At 37.9% G+C, this 12,037-nt stretch overlaps 1 protein-coding gene across 1 annotated transcript in view; it reads left to right on the forward strand.

The window, feature by feature from the left end:
- Positions 1–1,168: 1,168 nt before the first annotated feature.
- The window catches only part of ATP8A1 (ATPase phospholipid transporting 8A1), a gene marked incomplete at both ends in the record, with an annotated part of 92,494 nt that continues 81,625 nt past the window's right edge, over positions 1,169–12,037 (forward strand). Inside the window, 2 exons of the mRNA XM_080343860.1 lie at positions 1,169–1,232; positions 2,321–2,435. Coding sequence (XP_080199986.1) covers positions 1,169–1,232; positions 2,321–2,435 — 179 coding nt within the window. The remainder of the gene's footprint in view (positions 1,233–2,320; positions 2,436–12,037) is intronic.

Here is a 12,037-nt window from a genome sequence, read left to right on the forward strand (position 1 = left end):
GAAGACAAATCGGATCTCTTTGATACTGAGCTTTGTGTATCAGTCTAATCTGTGTACTCTAGTGAATGTATTCTAAAGTTTAGGCAGGGAAGTGGTGGGACATGTAACCTTTGAAGCTTTCAAAATAGTATAATACACCTAAGGCAGAAGAGCTGGTTTTACCAAAGCTGCAGGGTATAGAGGGCTATGGGTGATGCTCAGAACTTAATTCCTAAGATTGCTTTTAAGTGAGAATTGAAAAAAAGTGAATTCAAGGTAGTAGGATGTGAGGCAGTGAATGTTTATGGAGCTCCTCAGAACCTTTTTGCTGTCATTTTGATTAAAGGAGAGCAAATAAATACTGTAGTACTGATGTATGAAAATAAATGTCTATACTTTGGCAATCTTTTAAACTAATGGATAGTATATAGTGTTTAATGCCTGCTAACATTTGCTTTAACTCTTATCACTGTTAGTATTCAAGGCTTATAGTGGTGTCAGTTTTTTAATGAATGCTTTAAAATAGTACATTCCACAAATGTGCAAACTCTCCGTATTTCCTGAATTTAGGCTAGATTGGTACTTTTAACACAGTAGTTTCCAACTTTTTTACCCAAGTGCTCTCACAGGAGCCATATATCTTGTTTGCTCCTTCATCAAGCAACTGGAAGGTAAATGTCCTATACCCAGGATGAGGGTGTGCTCACTATGTAATGGATTTGGGCTCAGTCAGCTACAGATGTGAGATTGGATGTGCACCTGCGGCTTAACTGAAAACCTAGTTGCCTTAAAGATGTACCTATATCCAATTGTGTTATAGGGATATATGTCTATGGAACTGCATGCTGGAGGTCGTGCATAGCCAATTGTATGATGGTGGTCCCTTCAAGGAGAGGTGATGGCAAGAGTAGGAAATGGCAAGTGTAGTTGGCTACATGTGCCCATGTGGTTCCTTGAGTTGAGAAAGATTGTGTGGATACTTGTTTAGGTGGGCCCAGTCTGTCAGGCTGGCTGCGCTTCCTCTAAAGGGTCCTCTTGAGGTGCATACTGGAGCTTCGATAGAAGTGTGTTGCATGAGTGCCTCTCATTGGGGGAGCTGGAAGGAAGGAAATAGAGAAATTGCAGTGGATGGATGTGGTAGTGGAGGTTTCCTGCAAAGTAATAGAATCTGTGAATTCTGAATAGCAAAATGGCAAGAAATTACAAGTTTCTGCTGAGTCTTCACATGATGTATGGAGACTTGACCTTGCAAGGTAGCGTCTGAAATATATCTTCTGGATATAATAGATAAGAGGCTGTATAGTGGGCCGGTGGACTGGAGGATGACTTGGATTTCATATAACCTGTTTGTAAGGATGTACAGAACATACTAAAAATGAGCTTTAAGTTTTCATTTACAGCCTTAATGATCCTTGATATGCATATAAGTTCTGATGCACAGTTCCATTCTAACGTCATTCTTTTTCTCTTTGTTTTTTTCTCCTTTGGCTTACAAAATGAACGGTGTGTATTTAACAGACAACTATACACACACAGATTATTGTTATAATTTTAAAACTTTTTGGTGACTGATTTATGCCATACCTGTGTTGACAAGCTCCAGCCAGAATAGACTACTTAGGCCTGTTAGTCATCGATGTAGTGGCTGAGTGGTGGACAAAACACTAGTGAAGAGTCTTGAGAGAGAAATACATTGGTATCCCCTTTTACAGATGAAACTAATTATGCAGATTTGTACAAGATTCCTCGTAGTTTATAGAAGAATATATGCAAAGATCAGCTTTCACTGACTAGTGGAGGCAGGTGCTCGGAATTTCAGTAAGTCTAGTAATACCATTTCAAGTTAAACACACATGAAATGAAGAATCTACTGATGTCAATTATCTGGCAATAATCTGGCTAATGTCATGCAGAACATTTGTAGCAGGTAACGGAATAGTAATTCAAGATCACTCAGCTCGGAGAGAGATGAGAATTTTTTAGGTTTGGACTTTTATTCCTTTTGCCTTCTCTTTTTTTTTTTTTTTTTTTTTGGTATGCTCACTTCTGGGTTCACATGCATCAACAGAGAATAGTGCATTTCATATTACTCTGAAGCAGCACAAGCTATATAACTGTACTCATTATTTCAGTAGATTTCACAATTATTCAATAGTACGGCTTTACAAAGCACCTTGACTAAATACTTTTTTAGTTTTTAAATGATCATTACTTGTGAGAAATGCAAATGCATTGAGTTCACATTCACAATAGATGTCTTTTTTGTCATGAAGTGCATTGAATCTTGTGTATTTGTGTATATAAATCTGTTTATGTGGAAAACCATGTTGTGTTTTTACAGGCTATGAGAAGACAGATGATGTTTCAGAGAAAACTTCTCTAGCTGATCAAGAGGAACTGAGAACTATATTCATCAATCAGCCCCAGCTAACCAAATTCTGCAACAACCATGTCAGGTATTAATTAGTATTTTTCTAACACATATTTAATTTCAGAACGTTGCATGTTGCATAGCAAATATGAAGAAAATATGCTGTTTATTCCACTTCTGCTGTTTCTTTTGACCACTAGTTACAGTCCCACACTCTGGAGGGGATAATGAAGTGAAATGAGGAGAGCAGCAGAGCTGTTTCAATTACAAACCTGACCCTCCAGATTTTTAAGGACAGGGTGGGGAAGGTATGGATGCTTTACAGCTGCACCATCAGCATATCCCTAGTGTATTGGTTTGTTCTTCAGCTTTCAGTTTAGCTGAAGTTCAGTTCATCTTTGAACGTATTTCTGGTAGTTGAATGCCAATGCAGATGGACTTCACATCAACATGGCATTGTTTGTGCTTTGGAAACTCTGGTCTTAGTCAGTCAGTCAGCTACAAAGATGCTGTGGTTCCTTATGAAACTAGTTTTGAATTTCAAGTTCAGGCTTTAGGACTCTGCTGATGGTTTATGTTGTGGGGTTTTGTTTGTTTTTGTTTAATTTTAAGTAATAAACCGTACTCTAATGTCTGTTTAGATCTTATCCTCAGTTCTGTTGTTAAAATTGAAAGTAGATGAATTGCAAAGATATCTTTGTCCCAAGTAAGTGTGTCTTCTGACAATACCTTTGATAATATGCAGGAATTTTATAGACATTGAGAATAATGTGTTGGAGGTTTTCCATACACTTGAGAAAATTTGTAATGCTTTCAGTTTGTGTATGCAACTTGTCTTTTCTGTCTTTTTGTTTGTTTCTGGACAGTGTTGAGCTTTTTCCTCCTTTAAATTGACCTTTATGCAAAGTCAAAGTAAATATTAGTAAGTTAAAAAGGAGTTAAAATATTCTTACAAGTCTTTTGCTTGTATGTTTTTGGCATGATTATTTTCACTGTTACTGTTTTAGGACCTTGAATGGTAGCATTGTTCTTAAAAAAAAGGCTGACAAGAGCTGTGAGCTCAAACCTTTTGTGATGATGGCTTAGCAGAGATTATTACACTTGGATAGGATGTATTCTGTTAGTCCAGCATAGCAAAACTACACTTAATATGCAGTATTTATCAGTTTAAAGTAAAAAAGTGAACTTTCCATTCAGTGGATTATATTATACCTCGTTCCCCAGGAATGTTGCCTGAACTACCTGTGCAGAGCTACCAGCACATGCCTGCGGGCCTGGCAGTGCTGGGCCCCAGCGCCACAGGCCTCGGGCTGCCCCACCGCACACCTGTGACCTTCACCTGGCTTTATTTCCTTTGCTCATTGCCTGTGACTGAGTGACAGCAGAGCTTGGCAGAGGTGGGGAGGGAACTTCTTGCCGCAACATGGAAGCTTATGGCAGTCTGTGTGGATGACAGGCGCTTCCTCGGGTTGGCCAGTTCATGGACACCTGCAGGATTGTCTCTGCTGAAGTCTTTCTGGTTTCTCTTTCAGCGAAAACAAATCTGTTTGCTAGCACGGAAATCACGAAAAGGTTCTTTTTTGATTTGAAAGCTTGTGTAGCTAAGAGGGAACATTTGAAGAATTTGTTGTACTGTAATAATCGTGCATGTTTTTGTCTCTTTCTCTCAGCACGGCAAAGTACAACATAATCACATTCCTGCCGAGGTTCCTTTATTCCCAGTTCAGAAGAGCTGCTAATGCGTTTTTTCTTTTTATTGCATTACTTCAGGTAAGATCAACAATAAGATGCTCATGTTTGAAACTTGTTGAAGCACATTTATGCGATAGACAGTGTTCTGCAGAGATATTGAGGTTGGTGTGCCGTTCCTTCTGAGCTTATTAGCCTCATGAAATAGCTGTATTGTGTAGATGTACATTTAATAAATGTTTGGGTTTGGGTTTTGTTTTTTTTTTTTACTCCCTGGAGACAATACAATACACACAAATATTTTGCTGTAAAACAAATTAAGTATAGCTGAAATACTGTCAGGTGAAAAAAAAAAACTGTTGTGACAGGAAAATCCCATTTAAAAATATCTAGTGTGCACAGAAGAATGTTACCTGTAGTTGGCATTTCTCGTAATGGAGGGTACTGCCTAACAACCTGAACTTTGTGAACTTTAATCCTGTAGTCTGTTTTGAGGGGCACAAATTGCAGTTGAGAAGTGATTATTTATTCTTAGAGGGGAGCTGATAAGGGTTGAAGTTGAACCTAGATGAAGAAAAACAGCAGTGGAGTCCAGTACTATAACAGCTATTTCCCATATCGCAGCTGGTTAACTGTGCTGGTTAAGAAAAAAGCATGCAGTCTTTTCTATACCACCATTGTAGCTTCATTCAGTGTGTTTATGAAGGGCTGTCCGTGACCCAGCTTACTGGGGCTTTTTTTGAAGAAGTACACGATGTTTTGCAGATATATCACAATATTTTAATTTTGTGGTAGTTTCAGTTGATAAAGCAGATTGTGTTTGTTTTATATACAGGTCTATAAATGCACTAGCTGGTGATGAATGAAAATTGAACTGTGGGCAGGGGCAGTGATAATTACGATTGTAATTCCATATTCCCATCATATTTTATAAAAATACATTTTCTTTATAATTTCTAGCACATTTTTTAGAATGTGTTGATTTCTCTGTTGTTGAGGTCATTGTGTTAGGAATTGACATACCAAACAAAAATTACTAAAATAATGGCATGCATATTGCTGTGTGCACTTTTCCCACACTTCAGATGTTTCAGCAAGTGAAAGCTGATTCCTCTGTACTTACTCGGGTTTCTTGCTTCTACTGTAAGTGCTTGGAGCAGTTTCTTAGAATACATCTGCACAGGTAGCTTACACAGTTTTCTAGAGGAAAAAATCTGAAGTTAAGGGTTTCATTAGGTCATCTGCCTGAAAACCTGTGGCTTCTAAATAAACAACCTTTTGACCCCATCTGGCATCTCGAGCTAATCCAGTTGTCCAGCAGCGTTTCATCTGGTGCCAGTGTGCACATCAAACTAGCAACACAGAATGAGGTTTCAGAAGCCATTTGAGCATGACTGGGTGAGAGGCTGGCAGGTTGGTGTTTGGGGTGTTAGGATGTGCAATGTTAAGGCTTAGAGGCCCGCTGTCTACTATCAGGCTATCAGTGAGACTGCACTGACAGAAGTAAGAAATACGGGGCAATGGAACCAGAGTACCAGCTGGTGTCTCTTTTGCTTTCATATTTTGCCTGGAAAATAATGTGCAATTGGAATGGGGAAGTTTGGGCATATGTCTAGGGATGAGTGAAAGGATAGGAATAGCCAGAGAAGTGATAGATCCCTTTCCCTTGTAGCCATCACATAGGCACTTGCCCAATATTAACTTTCTGCCTGGATTCCATTTAATTGCTTGAAAAATGTGATTTAGAGTAACCTGGAAAATAGAACTGTATTGGCCTTACTCCAAGAAACGTTCCATACATACATATAGCATCCTGTTTTCTTTCAGAGGCACAATGTGGTGGTAGAAAAAAGAAATGCATATAATCCAGAAATAACATTGGCTGTTTTTAAAATGTTTTATGATAAAAATGATAAATTGAGGATGTCTTTGAACTGCATTGAAGAATCACTTATTGTACTATTTTCTTGCAAAGATCTCATTGTAGTCATATGGGCTGCATTGCCTATGATAAGTCTGTTAAGGCAGCAGTCATCTTACCTATTACAATGTTGTCATTAAGAACTGTAGTCAATATTAAGATATAGATGGATGGTTATCCATGATTAGCACATAAGTAGCTGCGTATTCTTAGCGTTTACTTTATGTACACATTTCCTTGCATCATCTGTGCCTGTACCTGCTGAGCAAAAAAGGGCTTCTTACAGTAGTCTGTCAGAAAGTAGCTATTTGAAATTCATCAATTAATAACTAATATGATGCAAAATATCTCTTGGAGATTAAAACTATAAGGAAGTAAAAATACCTTGGACTTGTGTCCACTCTAACAAAAATCTAAACTGAAAAAAAATGAATGTGTTTTATAAATATGTATTTTAATTTAATTTGAAACACAGCAAAAGAAGGTGAATATTCTGCAGGCACTAAAATTTCTGAAAATAACTCCACTGAATGCTATGCTATTTAAAATGCAAATGTTCTTTTATTGCATCAGCTACTTTTGAATTGAAGACAGTAACCCTCCATGGAAATAATCAGCACTGTCTAAAAAGTGAATCCAGTTGCCTTCTCTGTATTTCCACAGAAAGTACTGTTGCTTATATTAAAATATGTTTTCAACCAGCAAACAAATACAAACAAATTATTTCTCTCTTTTTCTTTAATAGCAAATACCAGATGTATCACCAACAGGCCGTTACACAACATTGGTCCCTCTCTTATTTATTTTAGCTGTAGCTGCAGTGAAGGAGATAATAGAGGATATTGTAAGTATTTAATAGAAATATTTTGTAAATAGCTTTCAAACTCTTCGTAGGCTGTCTTACAAATATTTTGTTGAATAATTCTGTGTTGAACCATTCTTACCTTTTGGATGCGTTTGAAAGCTTCTAAAGCTACTTCAGAAGATGAAATCTTTAGAATATGGTGTTACGATTTGAAAGTGTGTTTACTACACATATAAGTGACAATAACATGGCAAAACAGTGACTGTTGTGTGTATTATATACTACAAGCATTTTTTTAAAGTGTGGACTGGAACCAAAGACTCCACAGAACCCAGTCAAGTCCAGAATATTGCCAATTTTTTTCAAACATGGGCTCTTCAAAAAGAAGATTGGAGGCTACTAAATTCATTTCAGGTGCAATCTATTTTAAAACCATATAAGGTTTGAATGTTTCTCTGGTTAGAATTATTTTCTTCTTGCATGAGGAGGAGCGGAGTACTCCCACTAATGAAGCTTGTGGGCTGGATTTAAGTTCAATCTGTCAATGAGGTACTAGACTAGCATTTTATAGAAAAATTGTGAGAACTTCTGGCTTTAATCACAATGAAGAAGGTAGGCTTAAAAAAGAAATCTTCCCAGGATTCTTTTTACATCTTTATTTTAGGTACCCTGAAAAAAGCAGATAAGCCCTTGGGCACTCAGTTGAGGATCAAATAATTCCTGGACCTTCCTAAAAAGTGCCTTTTAACTTGCTACTGGAATTATAACAAGGCACTTTGTATGTTTAGAATAGTAATCTATTTGGTTCAATACATTTTAGATTAATGAGTTCAGGTCACTAATGTGCCATTTTTAAAGTTTTGAAAATGGATTTTCCCCACTTGTCAAATCCAGGTCTAAACCCAGGTCTCATTTATCTCTTTATTTCTGAAGTCACATGCATAAAATCCTTGTTTTCCCTGTTGTGACTCTGCACAGTTTTGTGGGCAGCAAGAGAAATAGGCCTTTCTCAGTTGGTCCTGTTGCTCCAGCCCAGTGCCATTTACTGTTAGTCTTTTGTGTCTTGCTGGTAAGTGTGATCTGCTGATGCCTGGTGGCCAGGAATAGATATGGAACACTTGACCTTGTTAGGCAGATGCCCACATCGATGTCAAGTTTTCCTTGGCTTTCTGCAGTCAGCGGTTGTGGTAGTGGTTGTTTTGCTTTCTTCTTGCCTTGAATGAAAACTAGAAAAGACCTGGGATATTGTCTTGACTTGGAAGTGTCCATTTTGACTTCTTCTTTTTTGTGAGTAGGGAAGTCAGTTTCAGGCTCTGTTTCACTTGATACAGAAGATGTTGCAATTATCTGAGTACATTCCTGCCTGCTCTTCACTCTCACTCAGAGCGTATGGTAGAACTTGTTTCTCTAATTTGCATAACATAATTGACTCTTCTAATTGAAGTCTTTTATATCTCGGGAATTTGTCTTGATGATTTACCAAATCACTCTAGATGATAAGAATTTCTTCATCCACCATTGTTCTGTTTTAGTTCTCTAGATGTGTTATGTGGAGGACAAGAAGTTAGATACATCATAATATGTTAGAGTGCCTTGTCCACTATATGTTGCAGGCCATTCTCTTGATCTTTTTTGAAAGGGTTGCAGGTAGCATAGTCTTTCCCTGCACACAAATAGTGGGCTTCTGGGAGCATCAAATTTATTGTGTTTGAGAAGAATTACCATGTACATGCAGAAACTTTGATTAAAAGGAAGAGTGGTGAACTGTAAAGAAGCTCTTAAAATGGAAGGCTGCTGGTCACATGCTGCTTTTCCTACTGATACAGTCGGCTCAGTCTTCTCCTCGGTTACTCCTGTCAGTGGATGGTAGGCAAGATATATTGTCCCCCTGGGCTGTATGAAGCTCCTGGGCCACAAGTCGAGTGGTCCTGCAAGAGACAATGATGTTTCCATTAAGTGTTTTCGTTCTGTTCTGCATTTCTAGTATTTGCTGCCCAATGGTCAGCTTCTCCTTAAATGTCTTTGTTGCTTTCTCTTTACATAAATAAAATCCCTTTTTAAAAAGCCATAAAATCAATTCATGTTCTTTCAGATATTTTTAACCATTCTGCTGTTAGTGCTTACAGACTTACGACCATATGCCAGTGTCTAGGCAAATATAAAACTGAGGCTGCTGCTACTGTACAAAGTGTCCTTTTTAAAATTTTCTCATCCACTCTCCTTGATGTCACTTGTTTCTACCATTTGCTCTTTGCAATTTGTACAGTTTGGCGTGGGGGGCAAGACAGGGAAGAATTTTGGAGTTTTTTGAATATATCAGCTAAACCAGTAAGGTTCTCATTACCAAAAAATACAGAGATACCTAAAAGCAATTCAAATACTGTTTTTCTTTCTTTTAAGTTTACATTGTCTCAGCCTGTAGTTAATTCCTGCTGTAGCTGGATGAAGCTGAATGAGGTGAAGAAGCTGATTTGAAGAATTTAGGTGCTGGTGTAAAGGCTGTGTGTGTGTGTGTAGCTGATGGTAACTTCATGAATTTCTCACTTGCACAGCTGAGAGACTGTAGTCCAAATAAAACAATTTGCTTTGGTTTTTTTAGTCAAACATGTATGAAATTTAATGTTGCCTACTGGTTATTGTGCAGGAATATTTGACTGACTCTGACAGCTGTATTTTTATTCTTGGGAAAGCTGACCACTTGCTGCATAGTATTCAGTGTGTTTTCTTTTAACCTTTAATTTTCATTATGTCCTAATTTCTTTACATGCTGAGATATCTCAGATCTCCAGAAATGGTTATCTTCATCTAATATTAAAGCAAGATTAATTCGTGTTTGGGTGGGAACATTATCTATCAGTATCAAAAAATATATTTATCAAAATAATACTTTTAGCTCAAGAACCAAATGCTGCCTTTTCTGGAGTGAAATCCCAAGGAGCACAAGATGTTAGCAGAAGACATTATTCATGAACAGCATGTGTTTTCCATATAGGCTTTAGAAGTGCAAGCAAAATTTGTGACATGCATTGCTAGATTATCAGCTGTTTCCAGTTATTTTCATCCATCATAGCTCAGAAAGCAACTGACATTAAACTGTTACTTTTCAAGCTGGAGAGACTCTCCCTGTGGGCAAATAAACACCAGCTTTGGTCAAGTTATTATGTCTTCCCATTGATCAAAGGTTATTTATCTGTAAAATCAGCTATCTTTTTGAAAGGAGACTGCTGATAATCTATGAAAATCCAGCAAAAAATAACAGCTTAGTCTCTGCAGAGTGATAAGGTGGCCTTTAAGAGCTGCTAGCTCAGAGTCATACCAGCATTTTATTAGAAATAAATCCATGACCTTTGGTAGAATCATCTCTGAATTCCGGGAAAGGGCAAAGCACCACTTCCTTACGTACGGAACATTTTAGATGGTGATGGCCCATAGGACATTTTAGTAGAACACTATTGGCCTGGAACTGGGTGTGACTTTCCTGTGATCGTAACTATGCAAGTAATCTGTAGTCCTGTTTAAAATGTTGGGTTTTTGTTTTCTTGTTTGTTTTAAATTGGTTTATTGAATTGATGAGTGCGAGGGGGTGATGCATGTATTTTTTATCTTAAGTGTGAAACCCTTATCATGTCAACAGAAGTCTTTAACCACTGTGCATTTTTAATTTAGAAAAGGCATAAAGCTGATAATGCGGTGAACAAGAAACAAACTCAAGGTAGGAAATTTTTTTTAAGCCTATTAATTGTAGTTGGGGGGTTGTTTTTTGAATTTTTTGCAAATGGTAGTAATGTAATCTGAACTGCTGATGGGTAATTGGGGGGGAAATTGCTGATGCAGATTACTTAAAAATTTGGCCTCTAAACAGTTGAAATAACAATTTGCAGTCACATTAGCCCCACAAAATGGATCATGTTCTAGATTAAATTTATGAAACTCCTAAGAAACACTTACCCATTTAACACAGGTGATGTTGTAGATCATAATCACCACTATAAAAGATCATAATCACCACTATATTTAGTGGGCCTAGATTGTGATGAAAAGTCTAAAACCTCATTACTATAAAAAGCCTTTGGTAGAGGATTTTGATTTATTAGGCTGTATTTGGGGTGATTTTTTCTACCTCAGGTTGCATCCATATACAGCAGGCCACTGTCAGACATTCTGACACAATGAGATGTGCATTTCAGCAGTGTGGTGAAGTAGGCTTCTGTAGGGCAGATGGAGCACGCTTTTGGAAGCTAGTTAGAGACAACTGAATAATTGAAGATACAAATGTGAAAGCCAGGCTGCAGAGAACTTTTCAGCACAAGTTCTCTAACCATTATATAAAAGGTGCTTAACAAACCACTTCTTTTCTTTGTCCTCATAAGAAAATGGATTTAATTAGATTTCAGTGTACGTTAATTGTGCTTAAAAGCTTATCGGATCAAGCTAGGGTTAGAGTACTCTTGAGATTTCAGATGTGTGACTCATCCATTTGTGAGCTGATTTTAACCAGCTAAACTAGCAAGTAACAAATCCAGAAAGCTGGCAGTTTCCTTCCATGTAGTGGGTTAAACTGGCTCATCAAAGGCGCCAGTGAACACCAGAGACAGCGTGCATTGAGCCGTGAGGGCTCATGCCTTTGCATGTGGTGGAGGCAGAGTGAGACCTTCCCTTTGCAGTGGCAATGCTGCGTTAGCTCAGCTTGGATGCACATGGAGCAGCCTTGGGATGTATTTCAGCAGTGCAGGTGCATCTGCAGCCAGCTCTTCTTAAGAAGCCCCTGGCCACTTCTGGCAACTTATTTAAATTTCAGACCTGCAAACTGCACTGGCAGTTATTCTGCTCTAGCTATTTGTGGAACTTAGTCAGCTGGATTGCTGCAAGGTATATTTTTAATCCTCATCAGTTCTCTCACCTGGTTGATACCACAGCCCCACAAACAGTATTGCTGACACAATGGGATGGAAGTAGGTGGTTTGTGGCAAAATTTCGAAATGTCTTAGCAATTCTCATTCTGGATCTGTAGTTTTCCCAGTGGAGGGAAATGGTGTGTCAAAATAAATTTTGTGTAATGATTGACTGACTGGTGAGACAGTCATTAAAATATCTTGCTTACTGTCTGAAAGGAAGACTGCTCCAATTTACCATTGCCCTGAGCATATCAGCACTCATAAATATGGGGGAACGAAGGCTAAGAGAATTTATTTCTTCCTAAAGAATTATTAAGCAGGTTAGATAATGACTCATAGAAATCATTGAGATGCAAGAAGAGAGGGGTCAGTGTGGA

The sequence above is a fragment of the Nesoenas mayeri genome (genome assembly GCF_963082525.1).
Source record: "Nesoenas mayeri genome assembly, chromosome: 4".
Taxonomy (NCBI): domain Eukaryota; kingdom Metazoa; phylum Chordata; class Aves; order Columbiformes; family Columbidae; genus Nesoenas; species Nesoenas mayeri.